We start from the raw sequence: 22119 nt of genomic DNA, 5'->3' as shown, positions 1-22119 counted from the left end.
CTAATTAAAACTGGAATAACATTGATTTTTAATTTAAATTAAATTAATGTATTTTCATGCTACGTATTTTTTTAAAAAGTTGGAACTGTCTGTTGCCACCAATAGCGCCGTACAAAAAATGGAAATTGTTTACAGTTACTTTTTCAATGGAAACATGAAAAAAAAGAAGAAAAAAAAAAGAAAAAAACAAGTACACACAGATCTTTATACTGCACTGATTTAAAATGACTTGATTATTTTATTGATATTCTCTTTTAATCTATAAATATAAAGTTAATTGATAATGTGTATTATATCGGACTTATTTCTAATTAAAGCAGGAACAATAATACAATGTTGCTAAGATTTTTAATTTGAAATAAATTAATGAATTTTCATACTGTGTATTTTTTTGTTTGTTTTTTTTTTGTTTGATAATTATTATGTTAATCTTTTTATGGAAGATTTTATCACCGTATCCATGATTAATTTCTTTTCAGCAGCGTTTGCAAAATAATAATAAAAGTTTTTAAACAATAATGTTTTTTATGCCGGATTTATGAATAATGAAGTCCAAAAGACAGTTTGCTTTGCATTTTATCAGCAAACTTTTATAACTAAACAGTTAATTTAAATTGTGATAAAGTTTTTAAGAAGAAACGAAATTATTAGAATATTTAGGGTAGAGAATATTTAGTACTAATGCGAATCTGAAATCACAATTCACAGAAGTTAATTATGATTTCAAATTCGATTTTCTCCTAAATTTTAAAATGTCATCTATACCGTTGTCCTGAAAATCACTGATTTATATTTAAATGTATTATCACCATGTTATCATCGGGAAATTATAGTTTGTAAGTAATGAAAATAACATCAACAACTATAATAATAACAATGTAAAAATTTATAAGCATTGTTTTAAGTGTGCCTCACGAGCCATATGTCATATTTGGACTAAGATTTTCAACAGAAGGAGCTTGTCGAGGTTAAAAAATAAATTTTTAATAATTACTATATATCACAGAGAGCTGTAGTGGCTCTGGGGAAAAAGCGCTCGCCTCCCAATGAATTCAATGCCAGCGATAGCTGGTTGATTCGAATGCAGCACCCGGCTCGCACCGACCACGGTCCTGACATAAAATATCCTCAGTGGTGGACTGATCAGGGGCTTGAGTCCTTTTGCCTTGCCTCAGTTGCATTATAAAGTCCTCCGCGAAGGCAAATTTCTCCTAATGCTTGATCTAGGAGTTCCCTTGTCTTCTGGATTGGATTGGTTCAAATTTTCCAGGCTACGGAGTTGAACACTAGTAGCAGTAAACCCTAAATTAGGTCGACTATTCAACGACGGTTATAAAATTATAAAATATATATCACAGAAAATCATTATTTGACATTGAGCGGATTCCACAAAATGCGGGCTTTTAACTTTCCATTGTTAAGCACTAGGGAGCAAATTTTTTGTTGCTTTCTTTCAAATATACTTGAATTAGGTAATAATTCGGATGTTTACAATTTTAAAAATTTATTTTGCTTGGAAAGCTACAGATTTGTTTCAAAAAAATATTTTTAGTTTAGTTTGTTTTTTGTCTGGATATATCTAGTGTGATTTCTCAAAGCGATAATGAGATAAAAATTGAATTAAAATTGCAGGTAGTAATATTTTTTTCCATTCCATTTCTATAATTCTTTTCCATTTTGCTAAAATCTAGATTCATCATCATATCATTATATCGCATTTATCAATACGTTTAATTTATTTATATAAGGGAGAGGGATAAGATACCGGGCTGGTGTAGACAAATGGAATAATCACTTCAAAAATGTCTGTAAATTATGGCAAAATTGCGTGACACTATCATAGGTAGTTTTAATACAAAACATCCGTTATAAAGCAAATAAATAAATAAGGTTTTTATGATGGAACTTCTTAATTTTTGATTTAATTACAACTTTTGACTGTTTTTATTCATCGTTTTAAAATCATTATGTTATGAATAAATATGTTCATAAAATTTTTAGAGTCACTTTTGATGTATCTTTCTTTAATTAACGGATAATGATCTTAAAAGAACTAATGACTACAAGTGATGCCAAGACAAACCGCGTCTTTAGTAGTAAATTTAATGGTAGCAAGAATTTCCGCTTTTAATGTACCACTTTAATGTCCAGTATTAATCCCTTCTCATGCAGATATTATTATTAATTTACAAGATAACTTATAGTGGGAATCGCAAATTTATTAATTGATCAAATTTTGTCTAATTTTCGTTAACAGTGAATAAAATTTTCAAGCGTAGGGAGACCTGTTATGATATTTACAACAGCAGAAAGTGTAGATTCTCTTAACATTTATGATGCTAGTGTAATAACAACTAAGAAAGCCCGCCAACTACTACGCTTCTGTCAAAAAAAAATTTAGAAAGTGAAAGACATTTTAAAAGCCTCACCAAATTAGGTATCTATTGGTTACGAGACTGACGTGCTACCAAGACTTACGCATGGGAAAAAAGTGGTGTTACATATGAGTAGTGGTGTTTAAAATAGGTTTAAAAGAATAAAAAAATGATACATTAAAGCACTAACTTAGATACCACTAGAACAAATTTTCACAAAAGCGTAGAAAGTTGGCAACTCTGCAATTGAAATTTGCAATGTTTAATTTGGTCATCATTTAAAGGTTTCTACGCACTATCAACCAGTCTTATATATTTATTTCGAAATGATAATTAATATCATTTGATTTTATAAACAGCATGGAACATACGACTTAATTCTGAGTTAAAGACTATCAATGTTCAACTCCATTGCTTAGCAATTTTGAACCCAACCCAGTAGACAAGGGAACACCTGTTTCAAACATTGGAGCAAACTAGCTTTCATAGAGAACTTTTCGATGGAGCTAACCCGCATTTGAGTTACACAGAGAAGAAAACCGTGAAAACCTTCTACGGTTAGCCAGACGGCAAGGAGATTCTAACCCATAATGCAGGAGTACAATTTTTTTTTTAGAAAATACATGAACACAGAAAAGTCGTACTAAACTAATAAAAAACATTTAATACGCCTTCATTATTAATATACATCTATACAGGTCTGCAACTTCCTATGTTTTAGTAACCATAATACTCAGTATAATTGTAACTCACACTATAATAGTAACCATGCAAATAAAATGTTCTTATTATACTTTACTACTTATGTAATAAGACTGACTTTTGATTAGTTTCTCAAACAACTATGCTATTTGACATATCTCTCTGGTATATGACATAAATAGTAACATTATTGAACGAAATGCTTATATTATATGCTCTTGTTTATATAATAAAACTAATCGTTATAACAAAGAAGTTATTAGATTAATTTATTTTTATTTATTTATTGTTACGCATGCATGCGCAAGCTTGTATACTCTATGCAAGATATTAAGATATTACCTGATTGAAAACTTCATTTGCTTAAAAAATTTATAAATAGGAAATAACAATGGATGTTTCCATTATCAAGACTTGCCGGGAGTGAATAAGAAGAAACAAAGTGATTTTAAATATAAAACGAAACACTGCCAACAAAAATACACTTTTGTTTCTTCTCATTCGCGTCTGACGAGTCTTGAAAATGGGTGCCTGTTTTGGAGGGCTTGAAAAAAATCAACAGTTAGTTCCCATTGATATATTTTTGAAACGAATGAAGTTTCTATTCAGGTAACATCGTAACAGTAGCTATATAAAACTAAAAGTTCATGTCATTAAATAAGACTGAGTATAGATTAGTTTGTTTAACAACTAAGTTATTTTACATATTACTCTGATTTATCATATAAACAAACACATTAAATGAAAAGTTCATATTATATCTTATAGTTTATGTAATAAAACCTAGTATTATAATTAGTTATTAATATTATGTATAAGCAAATCGTATTCTAACAAAGTTATTTTACATGTCACTCTGATTTATCCTATAAACAACCACATTAAACGAAAAGTTCATATTATATCTTATAGTTTATGTAATAAAATTATATTATATATTGTATTATAATTAAATATTAATAGTATGTATAAACAAATCGTATTCAAACAAAGTTATCTTACGTAGCACTCAGATTTATCGTAAATATACTGTTTGTATTGTATTAATGAGTATTATAATAATTATATTTCTTAATATTTATTTATAAAGAAAAAACCTTAAAAAGTGATAAGTTTGCCAAATGTGGCAACCCCAAAGCGATGAAGCAGTCCACTTTTCCATTTTATTTATTCCATCTCCTCGTCTCTTCCCCTCTCTCAAATAAAACTTACAAATTGCCTTAGCACCTTCGCTCCCTTGTCTTTTTGGCGGCTTGAATAAAACATGACAGTGGTTAACATGATTTGACACGTAGCAGAAAAAAAGAATGTCATCACATACATAGCTGTTTTCTTTTTTCCTTTTATTATACTCTTTAGCTTCATTTCTATTAGTCTCGTGATGCCCTCATAAAACTTATAATGATCATCTGCGTGTGCATTGTGTTTAACTAAATAACACGATATTTGAAACACGCATAATTGGTTTCTTTAAATTTAATAGATTCCATTTAGTTGGTCTTTCGATTTAGTAAATTGTTAATCATTAAATGTCATAATCAGGGGTAGAAAATCTCAGCCCAATATTTTAGCATTTTCAAATTGTTGTTTATATAAGAAAATATAAATATTTTCATTCAAACATCTTTAGAAGAAAATTTTCCATAATAGCCGCAACTGAAACCGTATTAAAAAGTGGTTCGAAACAGATTGTTTTCACTAATTCTTATCTACCAAGATTGGAGCACCTATGAACTTCTTATAGGGGATAAATTTGAAAATATGTATGAAGTTCCATAGCTGCCAATCTTTACGTAGTACTTAATTTTTATATGTAAATTCTAATGGAATGTAATCTATTATTGATTATTGATGGTTTAAGAGATAATAAAATTTGTACACTGCTATTTAATAATTCTTTGTAAATAGTTAAATTAATACAATTTTAAATGGTTTTAACCGCCACTACATGCTTGTTATTTATACAACTGTGTGTTTAAACCATGGTTAAAATGAGGACGCATTTTTTTCCCCTTCATTTAAACAAGTACTTGATTCTATCTAATTCGGGAGTTGCGATTCCAAATCTATCATTGGTTTCCTGCCGAAACCTACATATAATTAAAAGAAAATATATTTCGTAGTAACATAAAATGGAAGACTCGATTTCTTTCCGAATTAAATTTTTGAACATTAAACATTCAATTTACCAGTTTTTGCTGGTTTGAAAAGAGAGAAACATATTTATTTATCTACAATTGAAATGCAATTTTTTTAGTTTCTTATGATTTCTATACTTCTTTGTAAATAGTAAAAGTTGGCAGGTATTAAGCCTGGCTAACTTAATTTCTAAAAGTGAAGTGAAATTAAAAATATTTAAAGATTTCATCTGCCTCATTAAATATTTGTTAAACTTCCAGCCATACTGTATGCAGACAATATGTAAAAAGTAATTTTCTTTCTAATGAAGTGATAGAGAATTAGTGCTTAAACTAAGCTGATAAATTTTTACCTGTCTACCTCTTCAATTTTTAAAAAAATTAAGTGCATAGTTTCAGAGATAGTGCAGAAGAAGAAATAGTGCTAGAGAAGTGCATAGTTCAGCACTAGTGGTTCAGTGCTAGGATTATTTTTGTATAAGCTAGGCCGCTTTACCAACCATAATATATTAATAAAATAAACCTTTATAATGAAATCTGACCTACGGCACACTACTTTTTTAAAGTTAAATTGGTAGGTAAAGTAAAAAATATGTCCTACCATTTTTTAGCGAATAGTTTTTTTATGTAAGCCACTTTTTACGAATGGGTTAAGGGGCATCGAAATCGTAGTTCATAATTATAAATTAAAATAAAATGCTTAATCTTACTAATATATCACGGTAAGCAGGCGTGGTAAAATTTAGTATAAACTTAGTATAATAAGTTAGTATATTAGTTTATAAATTTAGTATAATAAGTCATAAACTAAGAATGAAATTCCTGTGCTATTTAATTTATGTGATAGCAAAGACATTTCATCATGGATTAATCCATTAATTTCCATCTCAAAAATGTGGTCTATGTATGAAATGTATGAAAAATAATTGATACTACCAAGTAGATATTTCTTTCACTTTAGTTTTAAAAATTCGTTAAATTCTTCTTCGGATCCAGACGGACTTCGGATCCATATTTTTATTCTTATATATTATAATAGACAAAACTGTCTTGTTTCTGCATAATGAATCTCAATAATAAAAATTGGTGATACCACTTTTTTTTTCTTTTCTGAAAAAGGAACTGTCCTTTTAAAAGTATGCAAAGGGCAAATGTATTAACCCTTTCGGGCCGACTGTTACAAATGCGTGCCAGCATAAAACCGTATCAACCAGGGTAAAAAGATAAAACTGGTAATCAAAGTAATTCTTTAGCAGTTTATTTGCGGGTGGGGTAATGATAGTTTGCTTTGTTTAATTCATCACTGCTTAGTTCGAATTAAAAATTGTATAGTTACACTTTTAACACACATGGATTGGATGTGTTAGATTTAAAGTGAAAACAAAAATAAATCTGTTAAATTAGCTATGACCAAATTTAAGCCACCGCTCCTTATTTTTTACCATCCTGATACTGATTCCTTACTAATACATTTATGACTCACCCGTCCCGAAAGGGTTAAAGTCACCAAAACTATTGTTCCTACTTTTTTCAAAACGATAAAAATTCATTTATTTATTTATTTTTTTTTTATTTTGCAAATTTATTTCTGCGAAACAAAAACATTCGTGTTCACCAAAATATAATATAACAACTTATGTTATTAGTAACAGAAGTTGTTACATTTTTTTCCGAAATTATGAGGCAGCAGTATTTTTTTAAAACTCAAATGATGCTAACTAGAGAATTATAAGACGCGATTACGGCACCCCATACTTGAAAACACCATTCACCAATTATTATTACGTAACATTAGCCCGGCAACGGCAATAGTCGAATTCAAGGCACAAGGCCAAAGGGCCAAGGCACAAGGTCTAGTAGGTGTTGACAAGGCCCTAAGTCATGAATGAGAAACAGCACCCATACTTTAGCCTACCAGCAGATAAAACCTGCTAGCAGTAGAAGCTATAAACCGAAACCTACCGGGCGGCGATGCCAATCGCCCGCAAGCGACGGCTAGAAACTTAGAATTATAACCTAAGCTTAAGCTTTAATCTCTAGATCTGTTTCAAATGTACTTTATACATCAAAAAGTGTAATGCGAAAGCAATGTCAGCAGGAAATAGAGTAACAGGACAAATTATATTAATTTTTTGATGTATTAAGTACTTTATACATCACATCAAAAAGGTACTTTGTAACGCAAACACAATGTGAGTAGGGAGTAGATTAACGGTTATTTATTAAAGATATATTCATAGTATAATATAATAGTTAAACTGCGTTGATAAAGAAATGACTTGTAAGCACTATCCAACAAATGAAACAATGCGATGAAAGGAAAACAAAATAAGCATCAAACGAAATACATTTATAAAGACGTCAGCGTTGAAAAGGGTTGGAATCTTTGATGACGGAAATGAACTAAAAAGGAAGAAGGAAACAAGGCAAAGTTCGGTCTGCCTTTGCCGTAGGAAATGAACACGAAGCTGAAAGAAAAAGCTTAGCTTCAATGGAGCCGAATAAAACAGCTCACATTCCATTAACGGGATTCTGATGAATAGAATGGTTGGCAATTTTTTTAAAAGCTTCTATTCAAACAAATAAACATTTGGATAGATCAAAATTTGCATATTTTGGTGTCGATAAATCAAAAAGATTCCTCAATTTCTTCTCGTTTTCAAACTTTGAATATTTGAATTTGGTTTGAAAGCTCAGGTTTATGTCGTCAAAATGCTTATTTTTAGTATATAGCGAGAGTTTAAAATCACTTGATTGTATTTTGGTTCGAAAATTATTTAATTTGTTTTTATAGATTTCTGGAGGAGGATTTTTAACGCACTTTTGGCATGGAAGGCAAAAAATGTCACAATTTAAACACTCGAGGCATAGCTATAGTTTAAAGTACACCAAATTGCCTTAAAAAATTACCTGCGATTTAAAATGTTAAATAGCTTAAACATTTTAAAAATTATTAAACTTTAAAAGAAAATTGCCAGTTTAGCAAAATTTCTCCCGCCTAAATGAGAGTCATTAAAATCAATTTATAATTCTCAAATTTTGCTAATTTCCTTGAGCTCAGATTATATAGCGTTGGAGTAAATTTTTAAGTATTATTAGCTTTTATCATAAATGCCTTTTATTTTCCTTAATTTTTTAGGTTTTATTAGCTTTTATCATAAATGCCTTTTATTTTCCTTAAATTTTTAAGTTTAATTAGCTTTTATCATAAATGCCTTTTATTTTCCTTAAAAATGCGGCATTTATGAATTTTGTGCCATTTTAACATAGAAGATGATGGATCTGGTAAACAGAGTTAAAATTTAAAAAATGTTACAAAATTAGAGGAACTATGAAAATTGCATATTATTTGATGAAATTCATTGCTTCGTGAGATAACAATACCTACGAAAAACAGACATATATCAATGGTTTGATTCGTAAATTTCTTTTGTTAATGCTTTCATTTGTGCTATAAGAAAAGGCAATTTTTTTTTTTTTTTTTTTTTTTTAAGTATACCAGAGATGTCAACTTGCTCCGGACAGCAAATATATATTTTAAAATCGTAGTTAATCAATTGTGATTCTTGGTTTAATAAATTCAATTTAGTTGATTTTTATCCACCACTATTTCTAAATAAATCCTAGGTTTATATAATTCACCAATTTTTAGTAACAAAATCCTGCTTTACTTTTTAAAAAACAAGAAAAAATAGTCAAATATTTGAAAAATTCGCTTTGTTGTTATTTACCGTTTTTTTTTTTTTTTAGTTGTTTCGGTATGTCCGGAGCAGTTGGCATCTCTGGTATACGTACCTGCCAACTTTTAATCCTTTCGAGGACGATTTTCCCCAGTGGTCGTAAAATGGAATTTAAATGGCAATTTTAGGCAGAAATGTATTTAGAAAAAGCTTATGCAGACGACCACAATAGAATTACATATAAATATATATGCTTATTTTTTTAAAAATAATGGTGGTCAAAATGATTATAAATTAAGTTTATAAATGCAAGGAATATATAGAAAGCACATATTGTACCACCAATTTAAATATAGAAATGAAATTTTACGCCAAATGCGTAAAAGTTGGCTGTTATGAGTATATGCCTGTGGGAGTTTACATTATTCACAGCTTCCAATAGTTACAGCTTTAGAATTATACTTTTTTTCATTATTGTTTGTAATTATTATTATTTGCTTATCATATTAGATGCAATATTCATATTTGCTAATGACTATACTGTTTTTCTTCCAATCCTTTGACTCAGAATTATTATTAACATATTTTCGATACCTCTTTTTCATTATTTTGTATCAATTTAAGTCAAAATGCGAGAAAATATTATATTTAGCATTTAATTAATTTAAGATTATGAGATACAGTAAAAAACACCGGTATCTTTTTCTGCGTTAAGGGTAAAATCTTCCAAACCCTTCTAAGCAATATTTTTTCAAATTGGCACTTTTTTGCAGTTATTTTGATCTAAGGAAAACTTTAATTCGTCATTAAATTTTTTTTTTAATTTAGAAAACTAATGATTGATACATTTTTGAATATGAATAATAATTATTTTTTCAAAGTACTTTTTTTGAATTTTTATTTCAGTACAAATATAATTATAACTATTACTATAATTAAAAACTACCAAAAAATTTTTTTTTCTTGCTATTATATATATAGAGCGTTAATATATATATACATACACAAACACATATATATTTTGAAGTTTTGAACAGTTTCTCAAGGCCCACTATTAGCGTGTAGAAAACTCCAGAAGCGAATTCCACAAAACATAACGTTCTTTTTTGGCCAAACTTATAAATCAAACAAATTTCCACTGGTGTTTAACTTAAACTTGTCGCCGCATGCCTAAAACTAAATTGTTTTCTAAAGTGAGCTGGATCCCAAATGGCAGAAACAATTGTATTAATATTCAACACAGAGGAAAAATTCTAAACACAATCTGTCTTATAACTGGACATTTTTAATTATTAATTTTTGACCGGAAGGTCAATGTGTTTAAATGTGAAGCACCCACCGTCATGTTCAAATATTGTGAGCAAGGGTTATTTTCTTCAATCGTAATATTATTTTGTTTTGTAGCATTATTTAGTGGTTTTATGAAAAATTAATAAATAAAAAAGCTTTATTTGTTCGGTATATTGAAAACTCCAACGTGGATAGGTATTATTTGCTTACATAATCGCATAATTGAAAAAAATATATTCTGTGTCATAACTTAAAATTTGTGAATCTGAACAGCCACCATTTTGTTTTTAGCAATTTAAAATAATTCATTTTTAGTTATCACTAGTTGTATAATAACTTTTTTTTAGAATTTTTATTTATTCAATTGTCTTTCCGAAAACAATTCCACAAATATGCTTAATTTTTTTTCGCTATAAGATCGATATGACCTCGCAATATCGGCAATGCGTGTTTTATTATACGACCAATAGAAAATATCTTTTAAAAAAAAGTAGAAGTTGTTAGAATACATGTTTGGAATTTCTTTCATTTGAATTTTTTCCCACGTTCAAATTTTCAACGCTAATAATGTGAATTCTTAAACCTATAAACAGATACTTAATACAATAACCTAAATTCAAATTATAAGCCCTTTTCTTTTTTTTCGAAAATAAACAAATAAATAATAATAGGTTTAAATAAATACTAGGAAAAAGGTATTGAAAAAACTCATTAACAGAATCGGAAATAACGGCTCACTTATTGAAAAAATCAGTCGATTTCAGATTTTTTTCTCTCTTTTGAAGAAGATAAGTATAAAAAAAGTGATTAGAAAAAGCCAAAATAATTAAAAATATATTTATTCTTATTTATTTAATGATTTAAACAATGCCAACAAAAGCAATGCCTGGAACAGGGACTAAAGTCACATCTGACTTCATGGGAAGGAATTTTCTGAAGAAATGTTTATCCATCGTTATCAAAGATTTTGAACTTTACTTTCCCACGTCCATGATGGAAATGTTTCGTTTAAAATTTGCTCATGAAACTAATTTTAGAGAAATTCATTGAGCCATGAAATTATTTTGGTCTCTTTATTTTATGAATTGTTAGCGATACAGAGGAAAGTGGGGTAAGACTTAAGATTCAAAAGCCTAATGGAGCTAAACTGTAAGACCCAAAAAACTGTCAGATTTAATCAAGAAATTCAGTGTACAATTCCTGTTCTTACCACATCAGATTGATAAAACCGGGTACGCATCTTCACTCCATAGGAAATTTAGAATTTCAGTGAAAAAGTATCAAACATAAATTAGCTACTTTATATGGCTTTTTAAGAAAATTATGCGTGTAATTTACTTGTGATTTAGTCAAGGTAGTAATCAAAGGGGTGAAAGAAGGACAATCGTCAATGGGCCCGAAACTGTTAAGGGCCTGACCAAAAAGATATAGTGTTTTTGACCCACCCTTACAAAAATATAGTGTTTTTGACAGTTTCCATAAAAGAAAATGACTGAAAATTCTTTCTATCTATATAAGAATTGCAATTTTGTATTATGGGTTGTAGTAGTGAAAATAAAGAAAACTATTATTACCCCTCCTACAAATAAACTGCTAAAAATTAGTTTGGCCACCAGTTTTCTTTTTTTCCTTGATTATCGACACCCTGAGAATTCATATAGTATGACTCGTCCGTCTCGAACAGATTAATTACTGATTTCTTTTGCTTTCGTGTAGCTGATTTATAATCTGCACTCTTTCCAAGATATAGATTTATCAATGACATTTTTAGTCCTTTTTTTATCTGCATAAACAAGTTTAAAAACGTTATATATATAAACGTTATATATATAAACGTTATAATGTTGTGACAAAGTTGTAGAAGAGAACTGACGGGTGATAGTAGGGAAGCACCCCTATCTGAGCACGATGACATTTCCAGGCATGATTTCCTATGCAATTTTAATCCTGATGGTGTGCCCTAACGCCCCTAAAAGGGAGTCGCGACATTCAGGAAGAAACCTATTATATGTAACATTTTTTAATTTTTTTGAACTCTTGATCATTTCGACAAAAATAGACTAAAATGTCATTAAAAAAATCTATTGCTTTAAGAGCAAAATTTCAGGTTTGAAATCCCTACACCAGCATTAGTCAAGACCAAGTATTTGTATAAATGGAACAAAAAATTAATGGATATTGCCAGGGAACAAAAAATTTGTTCCCTGGTAATATCCATTTTATTTACAAATGCATACCGATAGATCGGAATTAGTCAAAACAATTTGTTTCTCAAACCTTTCGTTTCCACTTTTTAATTTTTACCCGATTGCGATTGCATTGTTAGTTCTCAGAAAAAAAGAAAATTTTTTGGATTTATTGATTGACTGAAAGTTATTTCGTCAAAATATGTATTAAACATACATTTTTTTTATCTCTAGTTCTTTTTTTAATCTCTAATTTTTCTTATCATTATCTCTAAAAAAATTTTTTTATCGCTAATCAATCTAAACTATTTATAAAAATATAACTTTAAAAAAAATCTATAATTCGTCCAAACTGTTTCCAAGAACACAACTTTTTAATCTACTGTCTGGTTATTATATATTTTTTAACCCATAACCACCGCATGGCTATCAAGCTTGCCTTCCACCCCTCCCCCTCGAATGCAGAAAAACTGCTAACCCTATTATTTTATTCTTAATTTTATTTAGGAAAAACGAAATTTGACTATCTACTGTGATGCATAAATAACTTTAACCGGTTAACGCCCAGCGTCATATATATAGGACAGTTCCTTTTTTCAAAGACACTCATTGTGGTGGGAAACTTTTTTCAGAATTTTCCTTTATCTGGGTGAATTAAAAGATTCTCAGATACCGCAATGATTTAGTTATTTCTGATTAGATCTAGAATTATAAGGAGCAAGTACTTTTTGATCTATCAATGACTTTTTGAATGCCCTAACAGTAGAAAAACCAATTAATTTCGATAATATATTATACCACTTTTTCCATAAAACCACTTTTTGTATCATTTCAATATATAAATTCGGGACAAAACTGGTTAAGGTGCTCATTTTAGACTACAAGGAACGGAAATAATATTTTTTGAACTTAAGTGATACCTAGCATATGAAAATTACCACTTTTTATATATATATATATATATATAAAGATGGTAATAAAGTAAAATAACTTACATACCTTGTTCCCTATTCCCATTAATAGAGCAATTATTGTATTTCTTAGCTTTAAAACTTTTATATAAGAGCAACTTTTACAATATTATTAGAGAACATTTAAATTGTTTAAATGGATAACTGAAGGGCTGCTAAACATTACCCTTTTTGCAAAATATTTCATATAGTGGTTGACAGCTGAAGACGAAAGCTTTCAGAATTTTTGGTAATTTCACCCCAACACCTTGAGAGAGCTGAGGCAAAGAGGTGTTTTTTTTAAACTTTTGAATCATTTACATGTAGTGGTGTGGAAAGTAATTTTAAATAAAAAACAAAGCAGTTTAAATAAAAAAAATATTCCTACGATTATAGAAATCAAGTATGAATTTTGTTTATGTTATATTACGATATGAGTAATAAACTTTGGAAAGCCCTAATCTAGAAATTTCATTACTTTCTCCAAGATATATTAATAACGAAATCAAACATGATTATGTTGTTTAAAGTAGATTAAAAGCAGTTTAAACAATATTTTTTCGAAGTTATTTTTGATTATGTAACTTTTGTTGCTTAAAATCTGGTTCATAATTTGGTAAAAATCAGGTAAATAGTAATTATGACAAAGAGATATAAAAAATTAAATTAACTATTATCGTGGAAGCATTATTGAATTAAATTTAAAACAACTCAGTGAAGGAATATAGTAAAAATATATAAATATATTTTTATTTTTATTTACTTTGCTGAAAAATATTTTCTTAAACTCATAAGATTGTAGTAAAACTTTCAGCTTTATAATATAATGAATAATTTTTTATACATAAATTTTACTCCGTTAAATTATTAAATAGTATTACGAACTTTTGATTAATATTTACTAATACTTACTATTTTTCATTATCTAGAAGCATGTATTGGAAAATGTTAATTTTACACTCTTGAATAAATGCATGTGTTGCAAATTTTTTTTTTTAAATTGTTGCAAATTAGTATAAAATTTTCCATTGCTTGTTTTAAATGATACATAGCTTTAGTAAAAATAGTATTTTAAAGTACTGCAAAAGATTACACTACAATCACATGAAATGCCTGGATGCTCCTAGAGGTCCACTAAAAGTATTCAAGTGGTAGCAACATTTATACTATAAAATATATCGCTTGATTTTACAAAGGGATAGCTTAATTTGTTTGGTGACCACAAAGATTTGGGAAATTATTGCAATTTTGATACATGTTAGATAAAAATTATCTAGATAGAATTGGGTGCAAAATTAGGTATACTTCAAACTGCTTTAATGAGTAGTTTGCTACCACTTATATATAAATTTTTATAAGTATATAAGTGTATAAGTATATAGGTATCTAATATACTGCATACTATCAAAATACCATTAACTTTATCATACAACTCTACTCAAGGGGATCTCCCCATTCCAAAGATGATTTTCACTTCAAAACTCAAGATTTACTTCTTTAACGACTTGATTTGTTGTTACAACATACTACAACTTCAATGATATTTAGGTCCTCCTAGAATACGACAAAACAGATTCGATGAATCGGTTAGTGGCGCTTCGCGCCAAACGCCGAGCTAACCCCAATATTCAGCATCCAGGTATCTAATATATATACAGAGATGCCAACTTGCTCCGGACAGTGAATAAATATTTTTGAGTGGTAGTTAATTAATTGTGATTATTTGCTTAATAAATTCAAGATATTTGATTTTTATCCACCACTATTTCTAAATAATTCGTAGTCTTATACATTCACCACTTTATTGATGTTATGCAGATATGCCAACTTGCTCCGGACAGCAAATATAAATTTTAAAGTGGTAGTTTATCAATTGTGATTCTTGGTTTGATAAATTCAATTTAGTTAGATTTTTATCCATCACTATTTCTAAATAATTCATAGTCTTATATGATTCACCACTTTTTAGAAATTATGTCATGCTATACCTTTTAAAAAGCAAGCAAAAATAATAAAATATTTGCAAAATTTATTTTGCAGTTATTTACCGTTTTTTTAATTATTTTGGCTTGTCCGGAGCAGTTGGCATCATTTGTATATATATTAGATACCTTTGGGAGCTCTGCGTATCCAAAATCGGCTCAAACTTTCCGTTAGACCCAATATAAAGGGTTTCATCTTTCAGAACCAAATATTTGATTGTATAACTCGGGGGGAGGCTAGGCAGTCTGCCACAAAAACCTCTTCTCTCTCTCTTAAATTTGTTTGTTTAATCTCGAGACTTTACGCTAATTTTCCCTCGGTAAATGCTACTGAACCACAACTTCTACCATTTAATTGCGCTTCGGCGATTTATCATATACATTCCCATTCAGGTGAATTAGTTAGAGCCCCCCGCGGGGCTGATGCTAAGATAACTACCACATTTGAGTCTGATCTGAGTATTGGATTGTATTTTGATGGATATAAATGCTTTGCTAGATCAAATTTAGTATTAGCAAAGAATTTATGGAGTTTCCAGTCCATTTTGAAAAAGGAAATGTTTCAGAAGTAGAACATTGACATTTAAATAGCAAGCTAATTAATATTTCAATAAATTTGAATCGAAGTTTGTCGTCCACACTTATAAATAATTTAAACGTAGATATATAAAAGGTTTGTTGAAGTAATGGCTGGGCTGACAACTTTTGATACTTTTTGGGAAAATTTCTTCTAGTGGAAGCTAAGTTTATGTTTGAAGGCTTAATTCTTTATTTTGTAAATTAGATTTAAAGTTTTTTTTTCTGCACCACTAATTGTAATTGATTCAAAACTTTATATGAAACGCCGGTTTTTTCCTTATCGGATCGCTTAGGGAACTGCCTGGCCAAGCACTGTGCAAATCGTAGAAGTTGCGGGTTCGAAACCTGAATGCATTCTTAGTGAGGTTCTTCCACTTGAAAATGGTTTTTAACCTGCGAGTCTGCAAATGTATATAATTTCCGTAAACCAATAAGCCATCTCGCTCATGGTTAGGCTTTCAAAATGTTGGCAACATTAATAAACTCTCTGAAAGTTTTAGGTTTTAACAATTTACCACTGTATTAAATATTTCCCAAAAATTTTAGTAGTTAGCAATCCTGCAATGCTTTTAAATTCTGGTAACAGTCTTTTTTTTTAAATTGTTTGTTTCCGCTGATGTTCACTTTCATAGGAAAAATATTTTTCAAAAGCCTCAAATGTTGTGCCAAATATCAATCAAAGAATTGAATCAGTATAATATTCTTCAGTTTATAATTGAAAGGCAAGAAATTTCTTCTTAAACCTACAAGCATTAATAATGTTTTTAGTTGGTGGTAGTTACGAATGACTAAATAATTTGAAATATTGAAAGTTTTTAGCTCTTTTTCTTTTTTTTAGGTACGCAATCCATCACTGAATTCAAGCATTATATATAAATAATCAGATAATGATGCTGTCAAATTATTAAGAGAAATTAAAATCTTCACAGAATCTTTATTTATTATTTCACCAAAATATTGTGGGGAGGTATGCTATTAAATATGCATACTATATTTCCCCTGCTACCTATGGAAGAAAAAAAAATCTTTGATAACAATTGTGTAAAATGTAAACGAAAATTTAACTGTCAACTACTACGCCTTTTTTACTATATTTTATAGACTGGTAGACACTTAAAAACTAAAGTTTTTAGACTTTTTGGTACTTTTGCCAACATTTTTAAGAGCAGTACGGTGAAAGAGCTGTTACAAAATACATCAAAATATAAATTTAGCTATCACTAGAAGAAATTTTCCCCAAAAACATAGGAAGTTGGCAGTCCCAAGTTAATTAAAAAGTTGTAATAAAAAAGTGATAGATATTTAAAGATCTGAACATATTTTGTTTTAAATATGTCACAAAACGAGTGTTTGGTATACGTATTAGGTTTTAAAGGGGCAACTTCATAAACGCACTCAAACACGAATTACTTGTACACAGTCAAAAGGGTTCTGTCTACAATAATAATAGTATAGATATTCATGTTGGAAATCTTTCTTAAAGCATCATAAGTAACAAAAGAAATACCTACTTAGTTAACTATTATGTACTACCTCTTTTTTCTTAGAAGTGTTTTTTACATAAAGTTTGCTATATATAAAGTTTACAATATATAGAAAGATATGCTGGATGAATTAGTCAGAGCCCCTCGCGGGGCTGATGCGAAGATAATTACAACATATGAGTAGAAAGCTATGCAAAGATTATCACGATACACAAAGAATATATATATATACACACTCTTCACCCATTATGTTTGAATTAATTCGATAATTAGTTTTTAAATCAAAAATTAATGTATGTAAATGTTTCGCACACTAACATTTACATAATACGAGTACATAACGCAGAAATTTAAAAATTGCACTTTTTAGGGAAGTTTTTTTTTCTTCTCATTATTCGAAACCTTTAACTATATCTTCGATCTCCTGTTTAAAGTTAATATATAAATTGAGGTTTACTATTAAAAAGTCTAGTTAAGACGTGCTACATGTTATTAGGCGGAATAAAATGTATTTTAGTTGATAATATTTCTCTCTTTTTTACCGAATGAAAAATCACAATGAAAAAGTAAACTAAGCAAATCTTAAAAGTGCTGTTAAGATTATTGCATTTTATTATGTTTGTGAGTACTACAATAACCCTGATAACTAGATATTTGAATTTTCAGTTTTAAAGTAAAAGCTAAGAAATTTGCGGCTCTATTTGCTGTCAGTTTTTAATTTTTCAAGGTTTGTAAAACCCCTGTAAACTGAACTAACAGTACTATAAACTAAGTCTGATTTAAAAAAAAAAAAAAAAGACATAAAACCGTTATTGTGTTAGAAGGTTAACCAAGGGATGTCAACTGTTCCGCTTTCAGCAAAAGTTTTAAGAAATTGGTTGCGAGTTAAAATAATAGAATAAAGATAATTACGCTTACTTTTCAAAAGTGTCACCACTGCAATAAAGTTGCATTTCATATGATACTTTGATTTGATTTAAAGAATTGGATTTTTGATACGTAGTGGCGGAAAATTTATTTACAATGAAAAATACTAAACTGAAAATAACTTAAATTCCGTTACCACTAGGAAATATTTTTTTGCAAAGCGGAGCAAGTTGGCATCCTTTTGCTTTTCACTGACGGAGACCACAAAAATCAAAAATTCGAATTTTTAAATTTTTGTAGCTTAATATTTCGTTTTACTACATTATTTTATGATATTTGGTTGTTACGTTGTAATTTTGTATCATAGATTTTAAATATTTTACTGTTCACATTAAATAAAATTTTAAAATTTTCAGAGTGCAAAAGGTTAAAGTAATTACATGGTATAACAAGAGTAAGACTTAGACTGAGTTCTTGACTCAGCAATACATAAATTAGTACACATAACTAATTTTACTGAAGATCATTAGCATTTAAAAAACGGTTTTAAATACGTCAAAAAAGTTCCAGGTTAACTAAAATAGCACTGACAACAGAAAAGAAAAATTTAAAAGATTTCCTAATTTTAAAACGAAGTTTTTTCGAGTTTCGTAACTGATTAATATCAGTTCACTTTTTACACATTTTGATATTCTATTCACATCAAAACAGGTTTTGACCAAGTTCGTTTCATGATTAATGTTATTTTTATAAAACATTTCTTTACAAAATGCAATTGAGGTTCTGCATAAAAATGAATACTGTTTTTAAGTATTTGTCTTAATTAATGCATAAAAATTATACAATGACTTAGTTTAGTTCCTAAATTTTTGAGCTAGTTAATATATCTGTCTTGATTTTTTCAACATTGCTAAGTTAGTGTTATCTATGTAAACTTAACCCATATGTGCCTGGCATCCTTTTAAAAGAACATTTTCTTTTTTTTTTCAAAAAAGAAAAAAATTGATAGTTCAAGTGGTTCATTGCTGGATTAATTTTGCACAAATATGGGAACTCTGCCTCCCATAATGTATTAACACTACAAACTTTTATAAATGGATCTGAAGTAAAGCACATTACTTTTTTAAATTTAAAGTGGTAGGTAACAGAAAGAACTATCCACTTGGCATAAGTTAATATGTACTACAGCTTTTCAGGTTGTAGTTTTTCATACAAAGACCGCTTTTTGTGGCACAAATAGATGAGGAAGGGTACTCCAAATGAGAATTGATAAAAATTATTTTCCAGATACTAAGCATCAGGTCTGAAAGAATGGAGAAAAAAACTGATAGTAAAGCCGTTTTATTTTATGGAGGAGTAAAATATGCTCTTACAGTTTTCCCTTATAATCTCTTCATCACTTTTATCTTTTCATGGGTAAGAAACAGTCCCATATATATGCTATAAATGCTAAAAAAATCTTGGTAGACGTAGACATTCTAATCTAAATTCAATTGAATTACCAATAATTTGAATTATAATAATTGAATTATATATGATAACTTAATTATATTCATATAACTTGAATTATACGTAATAAATTGAATTAATGAACTAATAATTAATATCTTAAATTGAATTGAATCCAAGAATGCCACAAACTAAAATGTAAAAATTAAAAGAGGTGGTAGAATGTGTGAAGCTGCACTAAAAATGTAAGAAGTGGTAGAAGCACTACTCAATATTATTATTGTTTTTCATCTTGTTTAATTATTCACTCATGACTACGACCGCATGATATAAATTATTCATAGTTGATGCGAATAATTCTACTGGTTCACCTTCAGCAGTAATCTGTAAGAAATATGTTACGAAAAAGTTATAATCTCTTTTAATAGATTTTTGCGTTTAATTTATCGCCACTTTTTACATTTTTAGTCTCCTGTGCCATTTCTGGAATGAAATAGAAAAACCTGAGTTTTGTTATCACTAAAGATATAAAACCTTCGCTTTCTCATTCAAGACTTGATAAAGAAAATTTCTTTCATTCTTTTTCCTAACCACCGTGAAGAATATGTTTTACAGTCAAACCGCCAGTAGTTCAAATGACAACATATAAACTTGAAATTTATATAGTTTGATAGTATTTCTTTCCCTAATAAACTTGAATTTAGTGTTGAAGATATATTCTGATAAAGCTATTATCCCTCCATTAAATTTGAACTTGAAACATCTAACGAGACAATTCCAAGACAGGGTTTAACCACCGCTTACAACTAATGATTGATGGGAGTTACTCACCCCTCCCCTCATGGGGGTCCTAATAATACACCTTAATGGATTTCCTTGGGCAACAAAAGCCATCAAATGAACTTACCTTGATGCTGTTTCCTAGATGTTTTTTTCTCTTTCATCCATGGATATTCAGCAACATTGGAATTGAGACCGGGATGCTGTTTGCTGGGTGGACTTGGAGATGTATTTACAGTACCATGCATCGTGCTGGAAGGCTGGGGGGAGACTTCCAGCTGACAAAGGGAAGGCTGCACTGATGTCTGCATCGCATTGATTGATGATACTCGGTGAAAAGTTTCATTGATATGGGGTAGGGCCGTCATGAATTCGGCCATAGATGGTTGACTATTAATAAAACCGCTTTCACATGTTACTTCCATTCTGAATAGACTTCTTAATTGGAAGTTAACTTCTGTTTTGTCATTTTAAAATAATCACAAGCATCTTGCTTGTAAAATCAACAATTTTTTTATCACAGGAATTTTGTAAAATAAAATCTGAAGAATTGCTTATCAAATAGATATATTCAGCAAAAAAAAATTTTTTTGTAATTTTATTTCGAATCGCTGTTTTGAAATCTTGGTTTGCGAAATTTCAATAGATTAGTGAGAAAAAGTCTTTTTCACCTTAGGGGTGGTGACTAATGTTTTACTTTGTTGCACACACTCATTCCTTAAACGTTTTCTGGTAATAGTTTTTCTTGTGTCGTTTAACTCTTTTAAAGAAGGTAGACAGTTGTAAAACTGCTTTAAATAGTTTCTGTTTTTTTGTCAGCTGTCTATAAGATGTGAATGAAATCTTGATTTTATTTTAAACAGAATCGCAACAATTTCATGAATTTTTAAAATTTAGCGTTAAAAATATTATTTTGATTATGTCAAAGTTTTTATTTGTTGCTTTACGATTTAATTTATTGACAATAGTTAAAATATTAAAGTGCTCTAGGCATTGTAACTTTCATCGGAGCTTCGAAAATCTCAAGCCGCTACTCACGTAAGGAATAACGGGGAGAAAAATTGAAACTCACCGTCGAAGATCTAGTCTTGTTTTCTTTAATATACTCATTATTGCATATCAAATCTATTCGTATAATTTTCTGCTAGTCGAAATCTAAATATTGCACTATAAATTGATTAAGATTTTTCTCCGTTAAATGAGTATCACAAATAGTTCATACTTCGGTTTGTTTACGAACGGTCGGTATACGCTTCGGAGTCATCAACATCTCCCCGCGTTTCTGAATTGATATCACCAACTTAGAGAATTTCGGTTTCGGGATATCACGTGACCAGACCCTTTTCCAACCAATGATAGGGCGCGCTCCATCTATGAATAGAAGCTAGGCTGCTCGGACGCGCGGGAAGCGGGCGGCCATGCGCGCCGCCCTAGGGTTGCCGATTGGTGGAATACCATATCTACTATTTTATCACTGGTTTGAAAGAGAGAAAAAAAGATTTTCTTGCGCGCCAAATCTTTATTGTGAAAGCATTTAGCGCGTGGTTGATAAATTATCGGGCAAACAAGTGGAAACTGAGAAAGTTAAATGGTGGCAAAGTTAATTTTGCATTTCAGAGGAACATTTTTTGATTGAGATTTAATTTAATTTTAGTTA

At 29.4% G+C, this 22119-nt stretch overlaps 1 protein-coding gene across 1 annotated transcript in view; it reads right to left on the bottom strand.

Moving 5' to 3' along the window:
• The window catches only part of LOC107440709 (uncharacterized), a 91002-nt gene extending 69124 nt beyond the window's left edge, over positions 1-21878 (bottom strand). The window contains exon 1 of the mRNA XM_016053693.4: positions 20590-21878. Coding sequence (XP_015909179.1) covers positions 20590-20887 — 298 coding nt within the window. The 5' untranslated portion in view covers positions 20888-21878. The remainder of the gene's footprint in view (positions 1-20589) is intronic.
• Between the last annotated feature and the right edge of the window lie 241 nt (positions 21879-22119).

The sequence above is a fragment of the Parasteatoda tepidariorum genome, chromosome 12 (genome assembly GCF_982258835.1).
Source record: "Parasteatoda tepidariorum strain Cologne lab strain chromosome 12, Ptep-v5.0, whole genome shotgun sequence".
NCBI classification, from domain to species: domain Eukaryota; kingdom Metazoa; phylum Arthropoda; class Arachnida; order Araneae; family Theridiidae; genus Parasteatoda; species Parasteatoda tepidariorum.
This window is presented reverse-complemented; position numbering and strand designations above follow the sequence as displayed.